At 41.0% G+C, this 23,666-nt stretch overlaps 1 protein-coding gene across 2 annotated transcripts; it reads right to left on the minus strand.

The window, feature by feature from the left end:
* Positions 1-34: 34 nt before the first annotated feature.
* Positions 35-17,364, minus strand: LOC113019583 (protein NLRC3-like). Of its 2 annotated transcripts, XM_080299406.1 has the most exons (8): positions 17,017-17,364; positions 16,681-16,882; positions 14,733-16,527; positions 12,945-13,118; positions 12,524-12,697; positions 11,114-11,287; positions 1,784-1,830; positions 35-1,659 (listed from the first exon to the last, which is right to left on the minus strand). In XM_080299406.1, exons 1-8 carry the CDS (start codon positions 17,017-17,019, stop codon positions 1,127-1,129), a joined length of 3,102 nt encoding a protein of 1,033 aa, XP_080155532.1. In that variant the 5' UTR covers positions 17,020-17,364; the 3' UTR covers positions 35-1,126. The 2 variants fall into 2 exon arrangements, with proteins under 2 accessions (XP_080155532.1, XP_080155533.1); XM_080299407.1 differs by lacking the exon at positions 12,945-13,118.
* Positions 17,365-23,666: the final 6,302 nt, after the last annotated feature.

The following is a 23,666-nucleotide window of genomic DNA, read 5'->3' on the forward strand; positions in this document are numbered from 1 at the left end:
AAGGACTGAAGAGGAAGAAGTTTACAAGGAATCATTTAGTAAGTAAGTAAGTAAACTTTATTTATTTAGCACCTTTCACAGACATATGTCACAAAGTGCTTTACAAGGTAAAAACATAATACAGTCATAAAATACACCATGAAAACCCTGGTCTAATTAAAAGCTTTTTGAAATAAAAATGTCTTTAGCTGCTTTTTGAAGGTCTCCACTGAGTCCAAACCCCGTAGAAATAGGGGAAGTGCATTCCACAATCTGGGTGCAACAGCTTGGAAAGATCGGTCCCCTCGGGTTTTAAAACGAGTGTGGGGGACCACGAAAAGGTTTTGGTTTGCTGACCTCGGGTTACGAGTGGAGGTGTGTGTATGAATCAGATCAGCAATGTAGGGGGGTGCCTGTCTCTGTAATGCTCTAAAAGTTAAAAGTAGAATTTTAAAATGGAACCTGAATCTGATTGGTAGCCAGTGCAGCGACTTTAAAACAGGGGTCATATGAGCACCCTTGTTCGAGCGGGTCAGTAGCCTCGCTGCAGAGTTTTGAACAACCTGTAGGCGGGCTAGCCCTTTCATGTTTTTGTTTAATGTTGGTTAAACAGTCAATCAGATTGGAGAGCTTATGAGCTTCAGCAGGCTTAAACGAATAATATAGCTGAATATCGTCAGCAAAAAGATGATGATACTTCAGGAAACTGCTGTATTATCTGACTTAAAGGAAGAATGTATATTAAAAACAGAATAGGTCCCAGCACAGAGCCCTGAGGAACTCCACACAACAACTCTGTAGGTTCCGACATGATCTGGTTTGCAGACACACTAAAACTCCTTTCAGATATATAAGATGAAAACCAGTCTAGAACAGAGCCAGACATCCCAACCAGGTCTCTCAGTCTGTTTATCAGGATGGTTGACTGTATCAAAGGCTGAGGTAAGGTCTAACAAGACTAGGACTGTGTATTCTCCGGAGTCTACTGACATCATAATATCATTTAGAACAGTTTAAAACATCAACTGATTATATCCATGAATCTGAAAATGCGTTTCTGACTGAAAGAGACAGACATGTACAGACTGAACTACCTGTTCAACAGTCAGAGTGTTTCTCTAACAGAACAACACTCTTTACACTCAACTCAGCACAGTGTCACTGAGGAACCAGGATTGAACCTAAATCCAGGATAAAGAGTTTGAGTGAATGTGGTGTTGAAGGTGTGGAGGTGGATCAGAGTGTCAGAGGAGACTCTGTAGAAGGACAGAGTGCCAGCAGGACAGTCCACATACACTGCTACTCTGTTAGAGACAGAGGAGGAGGAGAAGGAGGAGATGGATGTGTATCTTTTATTTTGCCAGACACAACGAGGACCATCACCAGCGCAGTGCAAACTCCAGGACTGATCATTGTGTCCAAACAAACAGTCTTCACTGTTTCCTTTTCTTCCGATTTGTCTGTAACTCACTGATATATAAATGTTTCCTCTCCACTCGACTTCCCAGTAACAGCGACCAGTCAGACCATTTCTACACAGAAACTGAGGATAAACATCAAATCTGTCTGGATGATCAGGATATGACTGAATCTCCTCCACACGTGCCACCTTCCTGTTGTTGTCAAACAGTCTGAGCTTTGTGTGAACTGTGTTTGTGTCGATTGTGAGTTGACAGGAATCTGATGGAGAGAACAAACACAATCCAGCTGCAGTTATTGATCCATCATCTGTTTATTGATTGACACTTTGATGATGACTCCTCACATCAGAGATGTGAAGGAATCCCAATAAAAACACACTTACACTTCCTCAGACCTGGTCTCAACCATCGGACTCCAGCAGGCTCCACCCTGAAATGAGAAGGGGGGTCAGACCAGCACAGTCTCTTTCAGCATGCACACATGGACATTACATGGCTCTCATACACATACTGTTAGACACTGATAAAGGAACAGTCCAACATTTTCACAAATACACTTCAATCCATATGTGGATCAAACTGCTGATGACTGGACTGATCCTGGATCTGTCAGTACACCCTGTATTAAATGAAATATGACTGATTCACACTGTCACCTTCACTATCTTTATATTCCTCTTCTGTTAAGCTGGAAAGGACACCTCCCTGCCTTTGCTGCCAGCTGTTTTTTTTTCCTTTTGGTGTCATTGTTGTTACTGTGCATCTATACAGTACTGTACACACCGACAACATAAAGCAGAGCTCACGCAACCATGGTAACTGAACAGCTCGTCTGACACAACCAATAACAGTTAAGGAGTTGAGTCATGTGAATATTATCATCTGATTAGCAGGGTTAACAGCTCTGATTAGCGTTGTTAGCTTCTATTGCTAATTTGAGGTGAATTAGCATTAGTAACTAATGACAAGACAGTTTTCCTTGCTTTATATGAATGTGAGTAGCTAACGATAAGTAGTCTGTCATTAGTGGCTAAAGCTAATTTGAGGTGAATAAGCATTAGCAGCTAATGTTTGGTCGTGTCCAAATTCATGGGCTGCATTCTCCTGAGGACCCGGCCTTCGCGGTCTATGTGGGCCGGGTCCTCAGAAGATCGGGTAGGCCGGAAGTAAACGGCCGTGAAATTGGACGGTCTAGCCTTCTGATTAGCGTCACCGCTGTCTCGGTGGAGTTTAATAAACTCAGCCGTCTAATCCTTGCTATCTAAAGTATAACAGGACACTGGCGTAAATTCTCAACTGTCTCATACTTCTGTTTAATCAGTTTTCTGTTTCACGTTTAGTCAGCTGTGTAAAAACCAAGGAGGAACCCACCCGGGGGATTAATAAAGTTTTATTTTATCTAATCTAATCTAATAACTTTAATCTCAGCCAAACCGATTTACTCACGAACAAACAAAACACTGAAAAAAGCCCAACAATAACATTTTTAGGTTGTCTAAGTGACTTATATATTACGTTTAACCCGAGCAGCGAAAGTCCGCGGTGATCTGAAAATGATGTGCCGGGAGTTGTGCCGTTCTCGGCCGCATCAGTAACCCTCGAGCTCCCGGCTAGCTATCGAGCTGGTGGGTAGACGTCTCCGAAAACGTCGAAGCACTTTTGCAAATATGCGATATCTTGATAAAACGAGCAGATATTTGATGTTTACATAGCTACTTTCTTGCCTGAAAATATGTTAAAAGTTTATGTTGTGACCCAGAAAGATTAGTATGAGTAATTTTAAAACTTAGTAGCGGCCGCCATTGTTGGAAACTGGAGTTTGGCTGGGCCGCGCTATGAATTCTGGGATATGGTAGGCCATGAAGGATACACCCGACCCATCCTTCAAATTCGGGGAAAAGGAGGACGCATTTGTCGACTGCATTCGGAGGAGTCTACGAATTTGGACAGCCTTCGGCGCGTCGCTGTGACGTAATCGGTCTACAAATGCGGCCTCAGGAGGATGCAGCCCATGAATTTGGACACGACCTTTATACCCCCTTTTTTCCTCTCTTTATAACAATGTGAGCAGCTAATGCTAAGTAGGCTGCCATTAGCAGCTAATGCTAATTTAAGGTGAAAAAACAGCTAATGATAATACCTTCCCTTTCAAGCAACCTAAAGAAGTCCAGACGCTTTTCTTTCCAAACTCCTTAGACTACGATGACCTGGATGACTGAGAACCTTCAGACACCTTTTCCCCTTGCTTTCTAACAATCTTAGCAGCTAATGCTAAGTAGGCTGCTGTTAGCGGCTAATGTCAATTTGAGGTGAATTAGTATTAGTCGTCTAATACCGTTTTCCCTTGCTTATTAACAATGTCAGCAGCTAATGCTAAGTAGGCCGCCGTTAGCAGCTAATGCAAATTTGAAATGAATTAACACTATCCACTGATGCTAATATTGTTTTTCCTTCCTTTTTAACAATGTGAATAGCTAACACTAATACCCTTTTCCCTTGTGTTAGAAAAGTGTAACTAGCTAATGCTAAGTAAGCTGCCATTAGCAGCTAATGGTACTTTGATGTGAATTAGCATTAACCGCTAATGCTAATACTGTTGTCCCTTCAAGTTCCAGTGCCAGACAGGACAGGTAAAAACAAAAACAAAACAACCATCTCCACTGTGGAGTTTAGTTGTCTGCAACAAAAAGAAATGATAAAGGACCAAACTCATTTTATTTCTACTTTTTACTCATTACTGTATGCTCATAGTAGCTGTACAGTCGTGTTATTCAAAAATGGGAAGATCTTAATAATCAATACACAGAGGAGGATTGGAAAGCAGCCATTAATATACTTAGGTCTACTTTCACTTGCAACCCCCTGCTAGAAACCCAGAACAAAATTTTGCACCGCCTATATATAGCTCCTAATGTTTTACATAAGATTATTCAATTCAATTCAATTTTTCTTTATTGTCCCACAAGGGGAAATTAGTTTAGCAGCAGGAGGATAAGAACAACAGAACAATACTATAAAACAATAATAACAATAATAATGATAGAAAATTCAAGGATAATTATTTGCCATTAAGGAGACAAGACGCAGTAGGGATAAAAGAGACCTGGAGTCTTTTAGTCCTCCTCAGAGGTACTCTAAAACGGCGGCCGGAAGGCAACAACTCAAACTCACTGTGAAGTGGATGGTTCACACAATTAATAATAGAATGAGCCTTTCTAAGCACGTTTCTATTGTAAATGGCCAAAAGTCCATCTTGCCAGCGGCCTGAAATTTTGCTAGCGGTTTTTACCAGAAGTCCCAACCGATTCTTATTCTTCACCGTCAGGTTACCAAACCAGGCAGCGATACAAAAAGACATCACAGATTCGATAAAACTTCTATAAAACAAAGACAACATCTCAGATGAGACATTAAAAGATCTCATTTTCCTTAAAAAGAACAGTCTTTGTTGAACTTTTTTAGTAGTGGCATCAGCATGAGATTCAAAACACAGTTTATGGTCAAGTACCACACCTAGATATTTATAACTCTCAACGATCCCAATATCGGCAGTTTTAATGATAGTGGGTGATGAGCTATAAGAGGACTTCGTAAAATCAATAATCATGTCTTTAGTTTTTGACACGTTAAGTGAAAGGAAGAACTCATCACACCAATTCACAAAATCATCTACAACCTGTCCATGGCCTGACTCGTCCCCCACTAGAGGACTGACGATCACTGTGTCGTCAGCAAACTTCAGGATGTGTCTGTTTGTGAGATTGCTGCGACACTCATTTGTGTACAGAATGAACAGAAGGGGGGAGAGGCAGCAACCCTGGGGTGATCCAGTAGAGGAGGAGAGCACATCAGAAAAGACACGATTCACCCTCACACATTGTGACCTATTAGTCAGAAAATCTGTCACCCAGCCGACCAGACTAGTGTCAAGCTTGAAATGATTGTAAAGCCTGTCAGCAAGTAAGAGGGGTTGAATTGTATTAAATGCAGATGAAAAGTCAGCAAATAATAATCTTGCATGGGTGTGGGGGGCCTCAAGATGCTTATACAAGAGATGCAGGAGTGTGACAGCAGCGTCCTCCACACCTCTCCCTGCTCTATAAGCAAACTGGAAGGGGTCAAGATGGTGTTCAACCTGCATTAAAATCTCCTTCTTAATTATCTTCTCAAATGTCTTCATCACTAAAGAAGTCAGAGCCACAGGCCTAAAATCATTCAGTGCCTTAGGAGAACTGCCCTTAGCAACAGGAACAATGATCGCATGTTTCCAAATCTTAGGTACTGTCTGTAGCTCTAAAGAAAGTGAGAAGATATAGTGAAAAATCCCACTCAGCTGATCAGCACAAGTTCTCAGTACCTGTCCACAGATGTTATCAGGTTATACTTTATGTTTCCACTTTATTTATCAAATGTCAAAAATGTTTACATATTAGAGCCATTTCTTATATTTTGTAAGTGTTTTGTAATAAATTCTTTTATTTAATTAGCTCAGTCTGTTACTATTGTTGTCTTGGAGCAATTGGAGCCACATAATTACGTTAGGGATTAATAAAGTATCCTGATTCTGATCATTTTATGGTCTACCTTACAGTATAAAGTACCTTGAGGTGACTGTTGTTGTGATTTAGCATTGTATAAATAAAATTGAATTGCATTAAATTTAACTTTTTATTATCAGCAGCAAGCCACAGACAAAGTCCGGCAGTAGTCGGGCACAGAAATCACATGAACTTGTGCATTAAAACATGTTAGTGGATTATCCTCCAATAAAATCAGTATATTTTGGATGTATGTACAGATTAGGCCTGGGTATGTGATACTGTTTGCAAACACAAAATATTAACCAGGAACAACTCATTCATTTTCCATCATTTAAGCTGGCTAATAAAAGCAACACCTTATCTCCTAATGCATTTACCTGTCCAAGTCTACACAGGTGTATCTGACATGTCTCCTCTAAAAAACAGACTTCTCCACTCTTAAGGTCTGTAGTCTACATCCTATATCCAAAAACTGCCCCCACTAATCCATTATTCCCCTGAGCTTTCCTTATCTCTGATTCTAAGCAGACTGCTCGGTCCATGGTGTTCCTCCCCCTCCTGAAAAGGTGAAAACACTTCTTTCAGGTGCCTTCTTTCAGTCACATACATCAGTCTGTCCACTGCCATTCTTTCCATGACTTTCCCTAGATAAGAAATTAGAGTTACAGGCCTATAACCTGTGGTCTTAGGCTACGTTCACACTGCAGGCGAAAGCGCATCAAATCCGATTTTTTTGACCCTATGCGACCCATATCCGATCATGGTATGACCGTGTGAACGGGACAAATCCGATATTTTCAAATCCGATCTGGGTCACTTTCGTATGTGGTACTGAATCCGATACATATCCGATGTTTCAGAAAGCGACTGCTGTTTGAATGGTCAAGTCGCATTAAATCCGTCTTTTACGTCACTGACACAAGACAGACACCAATTATCAGCGCCGGAGAAGCGCCCGATAAGACATCGCGAACGCTTTCTGGCCATCCGGTGAAACTGCTGGGAAGACAACGTTGGAGAAACGTTAATTTGTACTGCATAATCTGCAGATTCTGACAGAAATCTGTAACTATCCTTTGAAGCACCGCTCCTCTAAAACAGCAATAAGGATCATTATTAGGTTATCTACATTATTATATAAATAACAAAATAACTTAAAGCAAAAATTGGGAGACGTGAAGTCCGAAGTCTTTATATTAAGGGCCATCAGTCAAACAATATTGTTTGCTCTGGGTCTAAACAGAGCGCGTTGTGTGTCACGTCTTCTTTTGGGAATGCGGGCCGCTTTGAGCGTTCACACTAGAGCACGTTTGCTGTCGCATTTTATTTGTAGTGTGAACAAGCAGACAAAAAAATCGGATTTGATCAAAAAATCGGAATTGATCAAAAAATCGGAATTGAGCATTAAGACCTGCAGTGTAAATGTAGCCTTAGTGAGGTCTTTCCTTGGTTTCACAATTGGAATTATTAGAGCTTCTTTCCAGCTTCCTGCCATATTTTATTGTAAAAGAGCAGCAGAGCATTCAATCCATCCTCTAACACACCTGATCTTTCTCAGGGGAAGTCATTTTCATGCATTTAATTTACACACTGAAAACTGATTATTAGAACAATCCTCTTCTCCAGGATTTTCCTGGTTCAACATTTCAATCTTATTCCTTCATTTTTTTCCTCACATGTCTCTTCATCACTTCAATTACTGATAAAATTCTTTAACCAGGATCTCTGCTTTTTCCTGTAGCTGCTTACTTCCTGTAGCTCATTGATCTACTAATACTGGATAGTGTTGTTGTTTCCCGACTCCATATATGTTCTTAACTGTACTCCATGCATTCTGAATTGGTGTAGTTCTTCCTAAAGTACTGTAGCAAGTACTTGCAAGTATGTACTTTTAGTTTTCCTAACGGTTTCCTCTCTACTACTGAGCTTTTTATATTGTGCTTCTTTTAAGCTGCCTGAAAGCTGTTTCTGTCCAGTACTGCTGTGTTACGTTCTTGATCTCACTATGGCACCATCATCCTCTGTACTCTTTAGCTACTCATTGGAGCAGGTTCCTGAACTGCATTTATTCTGTGCTTAGTCAGCTTTCATGGATATCATCTCTGTCCTCCTCCATCCTAACATTATCTAACCCATGCTTAATGTTAGACTTAAATATTCACCGCTAAGCCTCATCAAACTTCCACCTTTCTTTTCCCCTCACTCTTTCTTAATCAGCTGTAAGTCCTATTTTACAAGTAATGGGATTGTGATCAATTGCCACTATTGCTTCCTGGTAAACTTCCCAGCTCTAAATTCCTGCTGTGCTCTGTCTTTTTGGGGGTTTTTTGGCCCGTCCCGTTTGGCTCTTTTGCCATCAGAATTACTGGGGAAAAGAAAGGGGAGAAAGAAAGAGGGAAAGAAAAACAGTGGGGAAGAGGGACGGGGATAAAGGGTAAAAAACAAAAACCAACAAAATAAGCAGACAAAAAATGCATATATCAATCACCTGGATCACCTGTTGAGAAAGAAAAAAGAGAAAACAAGCAGAAAAAAAAGAGCAACACAATAAACAACATCACGATGATCTATGGGAATATAACAGTAAATACTAAATATTAAACCTGCTGTGTTTCTTGATCCTGATTTTAAATCCAGTAAAGACTCTTTCCCTAAGCTGACAGTGACCAGAGTCCCTGTTCATTCAGACTGACTAATTCCTTCTTATCTATAAGCTGCCCAATCACCTCACCATTTCCATCTGTTCTTTGTCCTCCCCAGAGTACAATGTGAGCACTTAAGTGTCCACACAGCATTATCTTCTTACTCTTGAGGCATTTTGATGTTTTTAAAACAGTGAACTTGTAGTTTTTTTTGCGAGGATTCTAAAGGTTTATTACAGTGAGAGCTTCCCTACCTAACCATATTCCTATTGCCAGATGCTTCAACAGCAACATCAAGCCTATGTACAACTAAATCTAACCTTGGCTTAAATCATGTTTCCTGTACACAGATAACTTGTGAAAAACTTCCTCTGCCAGTTTCTTCTGCTCAGTCTTTGATGTTTTCTTCACTTTCTTCATCAGGTCGTTAGACACACTTTCCAGAAGGCAGCAACACTTTCTGCACCCTCACATCCAGTTCCAACTGGTCACAAGCACTGGCTGGTTTCTTTGTCAGAAGCTTCCAGAAACAGGCAAGAGGAACTATACAGGCTGTTGCTCAGTACCTCTACTACCGTCCCTTCACAAGTCTGAAGTCTGTAATCCTTAATTTGTGGAATTAGTTTTAGTTGACATCTCCCTGTAGTTGTCAGTTTATACCGAATTTTTTTGTTCAGTGGTTTTTATCTCTTTTATCCCAGTATCTGTTTCCACAGTCTCTGGCCTAAATTCTAAAGTCCCTAACTCAATTTAACTTTGTCCAAACAAGCACATGACACCGTTTTCAACGATGAGGAGACTCGGTAACTCCTAGCTTAATCTCGAGATGCCCTGTACCCCACAGCTAAGCCAAACTGAACTATCCCTGTTCGACGACAGGTCAAAGCCGCGCGTCCACGGCCAGGAGGGAGCGTAACCTCCGGGCTATGCGCTTCTTAGCAACTTCCAGTGCCGTCCTATAATAATTTTCACCTAACCGATTTTGACAAATTTATCATAACGGGTCCGACCGAAGAAAGTTAACTTTTTTGTAATCAATTAAACAGTATCTGTTACTTCTGGGAACAGTTTCTGACCTAATTTCTATAACAACACATAGCCAATTCCCTACCAAACTACCTGAGCCTTTAACTCAATATCCAGGGACTCAAACCCAACATTATTACGTTCATATTTCTTCAACTTCATTAAATACTCTTAAGCAACTTTAACTGCATAACACACGGTGATTCTCATCAAAATCAAAACACTCTACCAGTAATTTCAGTGAGTATTAGTATTTAGTATTTATTTATTTATTGTCATTGTCAAGAACAATGAAATTGCGTTTGGGGCTTCCATACAACCCAAAAAAACTTTAATTTAGTCATATCCAATTTGGCACACTTTGGAAATAATTCAAATAGTAAGGCACTACCTGGAAATAATTCAACAGGTAGTGCCTTACCTTTAGATAAGCCGGCTTTTGTCCACTCACATCAGACCACTGGCTCGTGCCTGTCCGTTCGACAACCTCGGACCGTCCAAACTTTTAAATTCCACCCCAATACCACAGGACGAGCCCCCAAGCTGTTAAGGTTCAAAAATATTGGGGATGGACACCAGAGGAAAAACCCACAATAACAACACTGGTCCGGTCGGGTTGAGTCAAACGATGATTTTAATGATCACACGCGTGGGAGATGGACACTGATGCAGACAGCCTCAAAATCTCAAAATGGTGGAGCATTGCTCAAACTTTTATAGCCTCTGGTGTCTCCACCTTATCATAAAACCTAAACATTCACATGCTTTCTCTCACACAGCGCCTAAGCTACGACCTTGGCTCCCCGTTTATCTGCTCCTGCTGAGATGGGGCAGAAAACTCCAGCACACTCTGTTCTCTTCTACTCAGACAAATTAGACAATAACTTTCTGCGAACAGTATTTCTTATAACTCAGCAGTATAATGCATCATAAAACAATATCATTCATTCACAACAAGTCAGCAATTTAATGTAATGCAAATCAGTTTAACTAATGTAATAGTTATCAGCTTCTTCTAATTCAGGAGAATAATGCAAACTAAAACTACATAATAATTCACAATCTTTAATTCGGGGTATAACATGACATGAAATAATATTAGAATCTAACAAAGTGTAACAATTTATCCTGTTTCCAGTGTTTGTACTGAGCTAGGATAAATATGTCCTCCGCCTATCTATACAGAAATTAGTCTAACCTGAATCGGGGTAACTGGAAAGAACCATAGTACTGCACTGTTAAATATACTAAGATATATACAGCTTGTTAATGGAGAAGCTCTCGCTGGAGGCCTCCAACATTACTATCCCTACTTGATCAGTTACAAGAGTGTTTTTGTTGTGTGCAAAGGAAAAACTTATTATATATGTATTATATATTACATTTATAAAATGTATTATAAATGATTGTTCATTTCACATCTGCACGAAACAAACAGGAAATAAGAGAAGGACATGGGAAATGTTTCCACCTCTTCTTCCTCTATCAGACATTCTCTCCATACCTGAGAGTGTCCAGTTTCCACTGTGGATCCTTCAGACCAGCTGCCAGCAGTTTCACTATTGAGTCTCCTGGATAATTGTAGCTGAGGTCCAGCTCTCTCAGGTGGGAGGGGTTGGAGCTCAGAGCTGAGGCCAGAGAAGTACAACCTTCCTCTGTGATCAGACAGCCTGACAGACTGCAGACACACAAAACAAACATCAATCAATGAACACTTCAGTGAAGGTTGGTCTTGGGTTTCATTTTTTCCAGATAAAATGACCCTTATTCATTCCAACTGAGTAAGCATTATAAAGCAACAACAGTTGTCTCAAGTTGTACAGCAGGAAACCCTACAATATCACAGAACATATATGAACAATCACACTCATCCTACTGAGCAGTACTTGGCTACAGCTGGAAGGAGGAACTCATTTTTCCCAGGAAAAGACCTCCAGGGTTAGGGAGGGTTGACTTTTCCCTCACTTGCTTTATCATAAACCAATGTCTTCTGTCTAATCTTATAAGTAGAGAGAATGTCTATCTTTTCATTCAAAATTGTGAGATGGTTTCACCAGGGAGGAGGTTGATAGCTGAAGGGAGCACCTCCCATTTTACTTTCAGAAACTCAAGGAACCAGAGGTCAACCAGCTGTCTGACAGTGAAGTGTCGCAATAGGGTAATGTAGGAGTATCAGATATGAGGACATATGGATATATGGAGACAAGCTAATATGGGAGAAATATGTTCTCTCCATTTAGCCCCTTTTAATAATAATAATAATAATGAATTGGATTTATATAGCGCTTTTCTAGGCACCCAAAGCGCTTTACAATACCACTATTCATTCACTCTCACATTCACACACTGGTGGAGGCAAGCTACAGTTGTAGCCACAGCTGCCCTGGGGCAGACTGACAGAAGCGAGGCTGCCATATCGCGCCATCGGCCCCTCTGGCCATCACCAGTTTAGTACTCTCACTGCAGCAATTTGGATCAGCTTAAAGCTTTTCATGGAACTTTTAGGACAACCTGCAAATAATGCAATATATCAGTCAGGGGTAGGGATAGCTCAGTAGGTAGAGTGGCGGCTCCATGATCGGAGGAATTTCCCCACGGGCATAAATAAAGTAATCATTATTATTATTAAAAATAGTAAGTGTGTGATTCAGGTTTTTCCAAGGCTATTATAGGCTAAGATGTTTTAAATTGTAATAATACTAATCACAGGAAGTTAGTACTATATTAATCTTTAGTATGCTCATTAAAGGACATAATCTGGAAAAAAAACCCTCCAAGACTAATTTTTACAAACTTTTACAAAAATATTTATAAACAGCAATTCAGAGTCTAAAATTGTATAAGACTTAGCTTTTTAAGTAAGAATATGATACAAATTACAAATTATATGGAGTGAAAAGGACTAAACACTGACCTCAGAGTTTTCAGAGTACAATGCAAACTCTGCAGTTCTGCAGAAATATATTTGGCTCCTGAATCCTGAAGGTCATTGTCACTCAGGTCCAGCTCTCTTAGACAGGAGGACGGGCAGCTTAGAACTAAGGAAAGAGCTTCACAGCTTTTCCCTGAGAGGTTACAGCAATTCAGTCTGACAAAAAAAAACAAAACAACAAAAACAAACACTGACTTTATAACAATTGATGATGCAATCAGCAGTTACTACTGGCAACATTTAATATTTCAGAAATGGTTGAAAATTTTGCCTTATTTTAAACAGAAATGTGGCAGGTTACTGTTACTAAGGAATATTAAAAATGCTAAGCTACAAAAAAAAGATCTTTACTTTTCAGCTAAAATAATTCAACATAAATAAATAAAATATTCACTAATCTGACCTCAGACTTTCTAGTGTACAATGTGGACTCTGCAGAGCAGCATTAAGAAGCTTCACTCCTGAATCCTGCAGATTGTTGTTACTCAGGTCTAACTCTGTCAGACTACAGGACTGGGAGCTGAGAATTGAGGACAAAGCTTCACAGCTTCTCTTAGAGAGGAAACAGCCACTCAGTCTAAAGAGAAAAGAAACAAAAATCAGTACAAGAGATGTCCTTGTTAACAAAAAACCTAAATGTCAGGAAAAAATTGCTCATTAAATCACCATTATACCTCTAAACGGAAAAGCAACTGAGCAACTAGTACAATTAATTAGTAAGTAGGGCTGGGCAATATGGCTTAAAATTCATGTCGCGATATAATTTGAAGCATGTGCGGTAACATATATATCGCGATATATTCTTTTCTTCTGTATAACATATTTTCCACACTATAAGGCACACTTAAAATCCTTTAATTTTCTCAAAAATCAAGTGTGCCTTATGTATGAAGTCTGGTTGTTCTTACTGACCTCGAACCGATTTTGGCGTGCAGAAATCTGTTAAAAATGTTTTAGTACAACGTTGGTAAGCCGCACTGCTTGATGGATTGTCAGAGCATTACGGCTGCCGTAGTGAGGAGCTTTGCGGAGCAATCTGGGTCCAAAACTCCGTCCGTTTCAGGTCCCAAAGTCAAACGAACACTAAGAGTTAAAAACGGTCTAAATTATTTCATCTTTAATAAAATCATCAGCGTTGCTGCTTTATCAGGTGTAACAATTAAGTTTAACATCCAGGCATCCATGAAAACAAAATTTATTAAATTTAACGGAGTTAGACGTTAACAGGAAGTTAGCCCGCTAGTTTCCACCTAAACATGACATACCATGTTCTGACTGAGAGATTTTTGAAACTAATTAAAACGTACAGCTCTGCTACCACTTCCAACATAAATGAAGACAGAAAATTAAACAGCAGTGGCATTTGTAGGGTTACTGAAGTTGGACTACCTGGTATATAATGTTGTGCTACGTGTGTGTCGTGCTAGCGACACAGCTGTGTTAGCATAACATTAGCACAGTGAAGCTGGAGGATGAACACCAACTTTTTTTCCAATCAATAAAAGTTAACGTGAGGGATTCTGGTGGTTAGGGACAAATGCAATCGTATAGTAGGATGCTATACACGGGGCAAACGTCAGGAGAACAACTGAGATTATTCATCCACAATACGAGGTTAGTTATTAATACACTGCAACAACATGGGAATAGTACAGCTGGCCAAATTTATATAGTTTCTATCGTATATTGTTTATATCGCCCACCCCTATTAGTAAGTAAGTAAAATTTATTTATATAGCACATTTCACAAATAAAAATCACAAGATGCTTCCCCATCATCAGATAATTATACTGTAACTTTGATTACTATTTCTTCTTGGTGCCAAATTTCTGACTCTAGTTCAGTTTTAGAAACCTCATGTTAAACTGTGCAAGTATCAGTGCCTGAAAAACTCGATCCCCACGTGTTTTAAACCTAGTACGTGGGACCACCAAGTAACCTCTGACCTGACGACCTAAGTGCTCGGGATGAAGCATGAGGTTTCAACAGGTCAGAGATATACTGGGGAGCCTCGACTGAAATGAATGGTCTAAAAAACGGATATTTGTTTGGACCAAGAAACACAACGAATGGACATTAGACCAGTGGAAATCTGTGCTTTAGTCTGATGAGTCCACATTGGAGATCTTTGGTTCCACCCACCAATAATAAACATTTTAAAAGTAAAGGAATAAGTATATATTTGCTTACATGGCTTTGTTGGAGGCTTTGACCACTGGCAGCAGCCTCAGAAGAGCCTCCTCTGAAGCAGAGTATTTCTTCAGGTCAAACACATCTAGATCTTTTTCTGATGACAGTAAGATGAAGACCAGAGCTGACCACTGAGCAGGAGACAGTTTATCTGTGGAGAGACTTCCTGATCTCAGGGACTGTTGGATCTCCTCCACTAGAGAATGATCATTCAGTTCATTCAGACAGTGGAACAGATTGATGCTTTTCTCTGCATATAGATTCTCACTGAGCTTATTCTTGATGTACTGAACTGTTTCCTGATTGGTCTGTGAGCTACTTCCTATCCGTGTCAGCAGACCTGGTAGGAGAGTCTGACTGGTCTGCAGTGAAAGACCCAGGAGGAAGCGGAGGAACAAGTCCAGGTGTCCATTTGGACTCTGTAAGGCCTTGTTCACAGCACTCTGGTAGAACTTCTCTGCAGATTCTCCTGTTTCAGACTTCTGGGAGGCTGTCTGTTGTTCTTCCAGGAGATTGAGTCCAGAGTTGATGAAGGTCAGATGGACATGAACAGCAGCCAGAAACTCCTGAACACTCAGATGGATGAAGCAGAACACCTTGTCCTGGTACAGTCCTCTCTCCTCTTTAAAGATCTGTGTGAACACTCCTGAGTACACCGAGGCTGCTCTGATATCGATGCCACACTCTGTCAGGTCTGATTCATAGAAGATCAGGTTTCCTTCCTGCAGCTGATCAAAAGCCAGTTTTCCCAGAGACTCAATCATCTTCCTGCTCTCTGGACTCCAGTGTGGATCTGTCTCAGATCCTCCATCATACTTGACCTTCTTCACTTTGGCCTGAACCACGAGGAAGTGGATGTACATCTCAGTCAGGGTCTTAGGCAGCTGTCCTCCCTCTCTGGTTTCCAGCACATCCTCCAGAACTGTAGCAGTGATCCAGCAGAAGACTGGGATGTGGCACATGATGTGGAGGCTTCGTGATGTCTTGATGTGGGAGATGATCCTGCTGGCCTGCTCCTCATCTCTGAATCTCTTCCTGAAGTACTCCTCCTTCTGTGGGTCAGTGAACCCTCTGACCTCTGTCACCATGTCAACACAGTCAGGAGGGATCTGATTGGCTGCTGCAGGTCGTGTGGTTATCCAGAGGCGAGCAGAGGGAAGCAGTTTCCCCCTGATGAGGTTTATCAGCAGCACATCCACTGAGGTGGACTCTCTAGGGTCAGTTAGGATTGTAGTTTTGTGGAAGTCCAGAGGAAGTCGACACTCATCCAGACCATCAAAGATGAACACAACCTGGAAGTCTTCAAAGCTGCAGATTCCTGCTTCTTTGGTTTCAGTAAAGAAGTGATGAACAAGTCCCACCAAGCTGAACTTTTCCTCTTTCAGCACATTCAGCTCTCTGAAAGTGAATGGAAATATGAACTGGATGTCCTGGTTGGCTTTGTCTTCAGCCCAGTCCAGGGTGTATTTCTGTGTTAAGACTGTTTTCCCAATGCCAGCCACTCCCCTTGTCAGCACTGTTCTGATTGGTTCATCTCTTCCAGGTGAGGATTTAAAGATGTCTTCTTGTCTGATTCTTGTTTCTGATCTGTCGGTTTTCCTGGATGCTGTTTCAATCTGTCTGACCTCATGTTCATCATTGACCTCTGCAGTCCCTCCCTCTGTGATGTAGAGCTCTGTGTAGATCTGATTCAGAAGGGTTGGGTTTCCTGCTTTAGCGATCCCCTCAAACACACACTGGAACTTCTTCCTCAGTGCAGATTTAAGGTTACGATGACAAACTGCAGCTTGAAGCTCTGAATAATAATAGTAAAAAGACATTGTCAACAATCAGTTCATGTTTTAGAAAATGTCCCCAATAACTGACTGAATACATGTTGGTCCATCTCTTAAAACATTACTAAATGTTTGATTCATCCAGCAGCTTAAATTTTAAAAAATCCTCTCACTGCTCTGCAGACATTCAGCTAGCTCCTCCTGCTTCATTCTTCTCAGAAAGTCCAGTGTTATCTTCACAAATGCTTCTCTGCTGCTCTGCTTCCGCTCATCCTCCCTCTGACTCTCAAAGCATTCTGGGTAATCTGGACTCAGAACCTTCTGGATCTTCTTCAGCTCGTCCTTCACAAAAGTGATGATGTTGTCCTCCAGCAGCTGGAACAGAATACTTTATGAATGAGCCAATCAGACTGAAATCATGGAGCCAAACATCAGATCTCTACAAAGAGCAGCATGGAGATGATTGTGAACACAATAGATGTAAAAGTAGTTGTTTTACATGTACAGACCATGAATATGGAGACCAGCGGTGTTTGATGCTGCTCAGCAGACTGACCACTGGGAACATCTGAGCTCTCCTGGTCTGCTCTGTGGAGGAATCACGAAGAATTAGTTCACAGGATAACGACCTAGCAGTACTTTTACCCAGTTTAACTGATACAGCTGTCTCAGGTCCTCTTGAGGGCTGTGCAGTTAACCTCTTGGTAGAGAAACCTAACAGAGGACTGTAAAAATGCTCCGCTCTTCTCCCCTCTGCTCTTTTTTCCCTTTTCTGGGATGCAGCAGCCAGGTAGAGCTTCCTTCCAATCTGATCCGGCGGGGAGGTGTGGGATGCCAGATCAGGCGCCACACCTCCGGCTCTCCATATATCTATCTATCTATCTATCTATCTATCTATCTATCTATCTATATCTGTAATCTGCGTTCGACTACTCCGCCTAGGCTGCACTCTCGAGCCTAGGCGGAGTAGTCAAATGCAGATTCACTGAGCACTCAACACAGACAGGATGGTCAGAAGGAAGAGCGCAGGGCAAGCTAGCGAGACAGAAGTGGACCTCCCCACCCTCATTCAGATCTGGCGTTTGGAATTATTTTGGTTTTCATGTGACGTATGACCCTGAAGGTAAGCGAGTCATGGACTAAAGTAAAACAGTATGTTGGATGTGCCACGCAATGCTCAATTACATGGGTGGGAACTAGTGTGTTAGCGCAGTTAGCTCGTTAACGTGTTGGCCGTCTAGCCCCTCTGTATAGGGTAGCTCGTTAACGGAGATTTGCCGTGTTGTGGCGTTAAGGTTATTTCAACGAGATTAACCTGAAAGCACTAGTGGGAACACAACGAATATGACTGCACATTTACACCGACATCATCCTAGTGCAAAGACAAAAACAAGCATGCATGCTACAAACTTTAGCCGAGTCATTTAGACAGCTGTTAGCACAGGATTCTCCTTATGGAGACCTGATATGTTTAATATGCTGCTGAGAATATAGCCCAGAAGAAACGGATAGTATAGCTTTTATTTTGGAAAGAGACATTTCTCTGTAATAAACTCTCTTTTCCAAAGATGAGTGATTCCTCCATCAATATCGCTAGCCCGACGTCCCGGGGCTATCTCTCCCCTGCCTGTCGGGCTATTGTAGGAAGGAAAAATATATGTCAATGCTTTTGCATTCTTTCAGAAATGTAGCTGGGTAATTATGTCATTGGGTGAGCCACTGTCAATATGTGACATATTGAAATCGTGTTTGAATTTGCGCTTGTTTTTTTTGCTTTCACTTTGCAATCGCGCGAACTGTGTATAGAGAGCAACAGCACTGATCTGTGAGTGATGATAATTTGTGCACCAATTCCTCTGACATCGTCTTATTAATCGTTAGCTTACTATGCAAACATGACAAGTGAAATCTCCCGCAGCTTAAACATGTGAGAGGTTGATCGCGCAGAGAATCGCTGAGCTTATTTGAGTGCGACAGGATATATATTTCACTACGATGACCTGGATGATTGAGAACCTTCACAGACAGATATATATTTTAGTTCTGCTGAGCCAAATAAGACAGGTCAGGGTGAAGAAGTGACAGCCAAAGAAAAGCTTACCACAAAACGGAGAAGTTATGACAAATCAGACTATAAGGCAAAAAGAAAGTGCAGCTTTATGGTTTCATGGACAAAAGAATTTCTGTGGCTGCAATATGACGAGCTAAAAAACAACACGCACAAGGGTTAGGGTTAAATTTAAAAACTGTACTTTTGTGTTAAAATATATATTTATAATTTTAATAAATGACAAATTAAAAAGGCATGAACATTTTTTTTTTGTATCGAAAAAATATCGAACCGTGACACCAAAGTATCGAACCGAACCATGAATTTTGTGTATCGTTGCACCCCTAATATATATATATATATTTGCCTGATTTTGTTTAAACAATTTTGTTTAAACAATTATTGCACACTTTCTGTAAATCCAATAAACTTCATTTCACTTCTCAGATATCACTGTGTGTGTCTCCCATATGATATATTTAACTGACATTTTTTATTGTAACAACCAACGATTTATACAGGAAAATAATGACTATTAACAAGGTTGCCCAAACTTTTGCATCCCACTGTAATTAGAGATGTATAGATCCGATCACGTGATCGGAAATCGGGCCTGATCACGTGGTTTCAGACTCGATCGGAATCTGACGTTACCTTCCGATCAGGACTCAGCTATATGTATCTATGTATGTATGTAACACAACAAACCTGATACGACACATCAAAAACAAACACCCGACACAATACAGCCAATTTACCCAGGCAACCCAGCTGAAGACGAGTCCGCTCAAACTGCAGGAGAGGTTGAAGAGGAGAAAAAAAAATGCCCGGTGACAGCGTGAAGGCACAGGACATCACAGCCAAGATAGCACAAATGACCGCAATGAGTAACCTGCCATCTGCCTTTGTAGAAAACCCTGGAATTCTTATAGTTATGGAGTATGTAGAACCTCCATTTGAAATGCCGTCTCACCATTACTTCACAGAGAAAGCTCTGACAAACTTTCTGACTAATTTCTGACAAACTACTTGTCCTGTTATCAGATGTGCCCCGTGTTTCGTTCACCATAGACATCTCACATGTCTCTACTAAGCCTTACCGCGCAATGGATTGACTCAAGTTTTTTTTTCGCCGTGCGACCCTACATGTCCAGGAATTTCGCAGATCGCACACCGCAGAGCGCATCCAGCAATCGATTGAAAAGATGAACAACTGGGGAATTGACAAGCAACGGGTCCATGTAATTTTGCGTGACAATGCGGAAAATATGAAGAAAGCTATGAGGGATTCCGAGTGTGGGCTGTGTCGCCCATTCCTGTCAACTCTGTGTGCATGAGGGCCTGTTGTCTTAGCGCAGCGTGACAGAGACCCTGGCCAATGCAAGGAAGATTGTAGGCCTACTCTCGACTAGAAGACATACAGATGGACCTAAATATGGATATCAAGTGCCTACAGCAAGATGTACAGGTGACAGTCCTCTCGAAACATTCTTTAATGTATTTCTATTTTATTATTATTTCCCATACACTTGATTTAGTAAGGCACTAATACATTACCTGCTTTGCACAAAAATAAAGCGAATCATGTTCTCTTATGTGCAGACACGATGGAACAGCAGCCTCTACATGCTGCGGAGCGTACTGCAACAAAAACGTGCTCTTAATGTCTTTGCAGCTGAGCACACTCTACCAGCAACAGTGACAGCTCACCAGTGGGAGCTGATGGATAAGACTGCTGATGTGCTCTCCCCCTTTGAAGAACTGACCAGGGACGTGAGCAGGGAGACTGTAACTGCAGCTGATGTGATCCCCGCCATAACAGGTAATTGGTATTTTTATTTCTTACTTATATTGTTTGAAACAAACCATAATACCTCATTAAGTGCATTCATTAAGTCATCCATTCACTCATGAGTCCTCAGATGTGTTCTGTCTCGGGAGGATGGTGATGACCAGGGAATAAAAACAATTAAGAGGACTCTGCTGGAGGCTGTGGAGAAGCCCTATGCTGATGTTGAACTGAGCCACTTTTCTAGATACCAGATACAACGATGGGCAAGTATAGTGAAATTAAAATGTACCTTTTGTACAGCATGTTTATATAAAGTAAAGTCATCAACAGACACCAGTATTAAGCCAATTTATTTTTTACTTCCTTTTTAATTTAGTTTTGGGTAATTTAGTTCTAAAGTTGGATTTTTTTTAAAATTGTTTATTAAAAGTATGTGCGTAGGCAGTTGCCTAACTGAAGAGCTGCACTATGTGGCGCCTCTTGTCTTATAGTTTTGAATTGTGTGTTACTTTTATCTGTTTCTAGCTTTTTCACAAAGTCAGCCAACCTGTTGCTTGCAAAGGAACAACTTATCCAGGAGGTGGCAAAGACAGAGGGGAAGAGGGCTGTCAGTGCAGTGCCAGAGGAAAATGAGCCAGTGAGCAAGGCACCACATCGTGAAGCACGTAGCAGCCTGGACGTTGCCTTTGAGGAAATCTTGCAAGAGAGGCAGTCACAGAGATGGTCCATGAGTACCACATCAGCAGAACCTCAAGTGCAGACCTACCTCTCAGAAAAAAACACCTCTAAGAAAAGCGACCCACTTCAGTACTGGAAAGAACATTTTAATCAGTTTCCCTCTATGGCTGATGCTGAAACCCAGTATCTCAGTGCCCCCTGTAGCTCTGTGGACAGTGAGAGATATTTTAGTGTCGTTGCAAGCGTCCTTGATGAGAACAGAAACAGGCTCAAACCTGACAAGGTAGAGATGTTAGTTTTCATTAAGAAAAACATAAATTTCCTTCTGTGAAACTTACTACTTACTACAAACTTACTACTGTGATGATAGTAAAGATAGTAGTAAGTACTTTGTCCGGGGGACTGGGGAGAGGGAGGTCTGGGCTTCTCTGCATAGGCTGCTGCCCCCGAGACCCAGCCCCAGATAAGCGGAAGAAGATGGATAGATGGATGGATGGATGAGTTTTATGAGTGAAAGTGAAATCTGTGCAGCAAACTTAGTGTTACCTCCTCTACCTTCCTACAACATACAGCACAACATAACTGATGGAAGAAAACATGAGCACAAGCATCACTTCCTGTTTGCTGAAGTGGATTTTCAGTTGTTTAGAAACCAAAAGATTGTTTTTAAGAGAGTTTAAATGGGATTGAGGGAATGACATATTTGCACTGCAAATTGTATCCAAAAACATCAAGCAGTTAATCAAAGAGTTCATGTTACCAACAGCTCACCTCTCTGCAGCAGACACAGGCTGGACTTTAAAATTAATGGGACGATCTGCAGACAAATCACTCTTCAAGGACACACAGCCGGATTTAGGTTCATATTTACGTTTTGTTCCTCGTTTATTCCTGTGAATAATGATGGAGCAGTGATGTGAGTGCTGAGCTGTGACATGGAGAAGAGTCATGGACAGTTAGAGATGGTCATCTCACCTCTGAGCTTTGGTCTGGCTCTCATGTTCCCCACACAGAGTGCTTTTAGAGGGAGGGACTCCCTCCTCTCTGTCCTCACACTGATCCATGCTGCTCAATTCACATCAGCTCACACACACTTTCTACCTTCACCTGCAGAGGAAACACAAATCATTCATGTGCACATCAACCGTGTGCTGTCCAAATATCAGCTGTTTCTTTCCTGCTTCATCTCAGTGTCAGCCGAGAGAATGACAAACCCACTATGTGTCAACATTTGATGGATGATGACACAGAAATGTGAAATGTTATTGACCTAAATCTGTCCTGATGATAATGAGAAGCTCTGGTGAGTTTTGACTGTCTGAAGTGTCACTAGGATGATGAAACACTGGGACTCAGCCCAGTCCTGACATCTTTGCTATTTTCACTTGATAACAACAGCTGTTTAAAGTTACTGCGTGTATTTGACAGTAAAATGAATGTAAATGTGAGTAAATAATCATTTACAAAGTCTGCTGCTCTCTCTGTAACCATATGACCATCAACTAGCTCTGTGCTGCTGCTGCTCTCATTCACGAAGTGCTCAAACACATTTTTAACTTGTGAATTAGCGTTAGCGTTAGCATGCCGTGTGGCTAGCTTAGCGTTAGAGCTCTGGCAGGTGATTAATTAATCGTTAATTACTGTGACAGTAAAGGAGGTAAAGGCCTATAACGTTATCACGGATGCTGCGTCCTCTGTGTACTAAGCAAACTTACAGTTTCTTCACACACACCAACAACAAGCTCCACTTACTTCATTATAGTTCATCTGCTTCCTGGAAAGCCAGGGCTTCACCTGAGCGGAGGCAGATTTTCACAATAAGAGCACTCTGTCACTAATGTAACGCTGACGGTTTGTGACTGTTTAACTTTGTGTTGACAGAATTAAAGTAACTTGGGGTGACTTCTTCTGTCCTGTTTCTCTGAGCAGATTCAGCTTTGGCTGAAATAATCAAACTGGTAATTATCAGCCATCGTATTAAAGGATGTATCATTTTATTCTGAAAATCAACAGGAATCTGGTGCTGATCAAAGAATCTCCTTTTAATAGCTGTCATTCAAAGCTTTAAATGGACTTACCAACTTGTTACCTGGGATGGTTTTAGAGGCCTGGACAGTCCCGATGGACTCTTACTTTGAAAGGCTGGAGTCACCTGTAAGAGGGTTCAAAAGGGAACGTCCACAATTTAACTGCAGGAGATTTTTATTAAAGACATTTAGCAGACTCAAAAATAATAATACTCACTGTCTTTATTGTCTGTGTTCCTCTGTCCTGCTGTTTGTGACTGTGTAAAAAAAAAAATTGAAACTTGCATAAATAAAAAGGGGAAAAATAATAATAATAATACTCACAGAAAAGTAATCAGATTACATGGGTCTGGAAACACTGTGTTCATTGTGTGTGAGTTTGTGTTTCCACCTGTGATGGTGAGATAAAGTTTCATCAGGCTTTGAAGCCTTCCAGCTAACTTAGCCTCACAGAGGTTCATATGTGGAGGCTTCATGTCTACACAAATCCCCCTGAGGGTCAAAAACAGCCAAACAGGCAGAGTTATTACAGGTCATGTTAAGTGCAGTATTTGTGAGACAGCTCTTGTTGTTACCAGTGTGTGCATGGCAGCAAAAACAAGAACTAGATTC

This window comes from Astatotilapia calliptera, chromosome 3 (genome assembly GCF_964374335.1).
Source record: "Astatotilapia calliptera chromosome 3, fAstCal68.1, whole genome shotgun sequence".
Lineage (NCBI taxonomy): Eukaryota > Metazoa > Chordata > Actinopteri > Cichliformes > Cichlidae > Astatotilapia > Astatotilapia calliptera.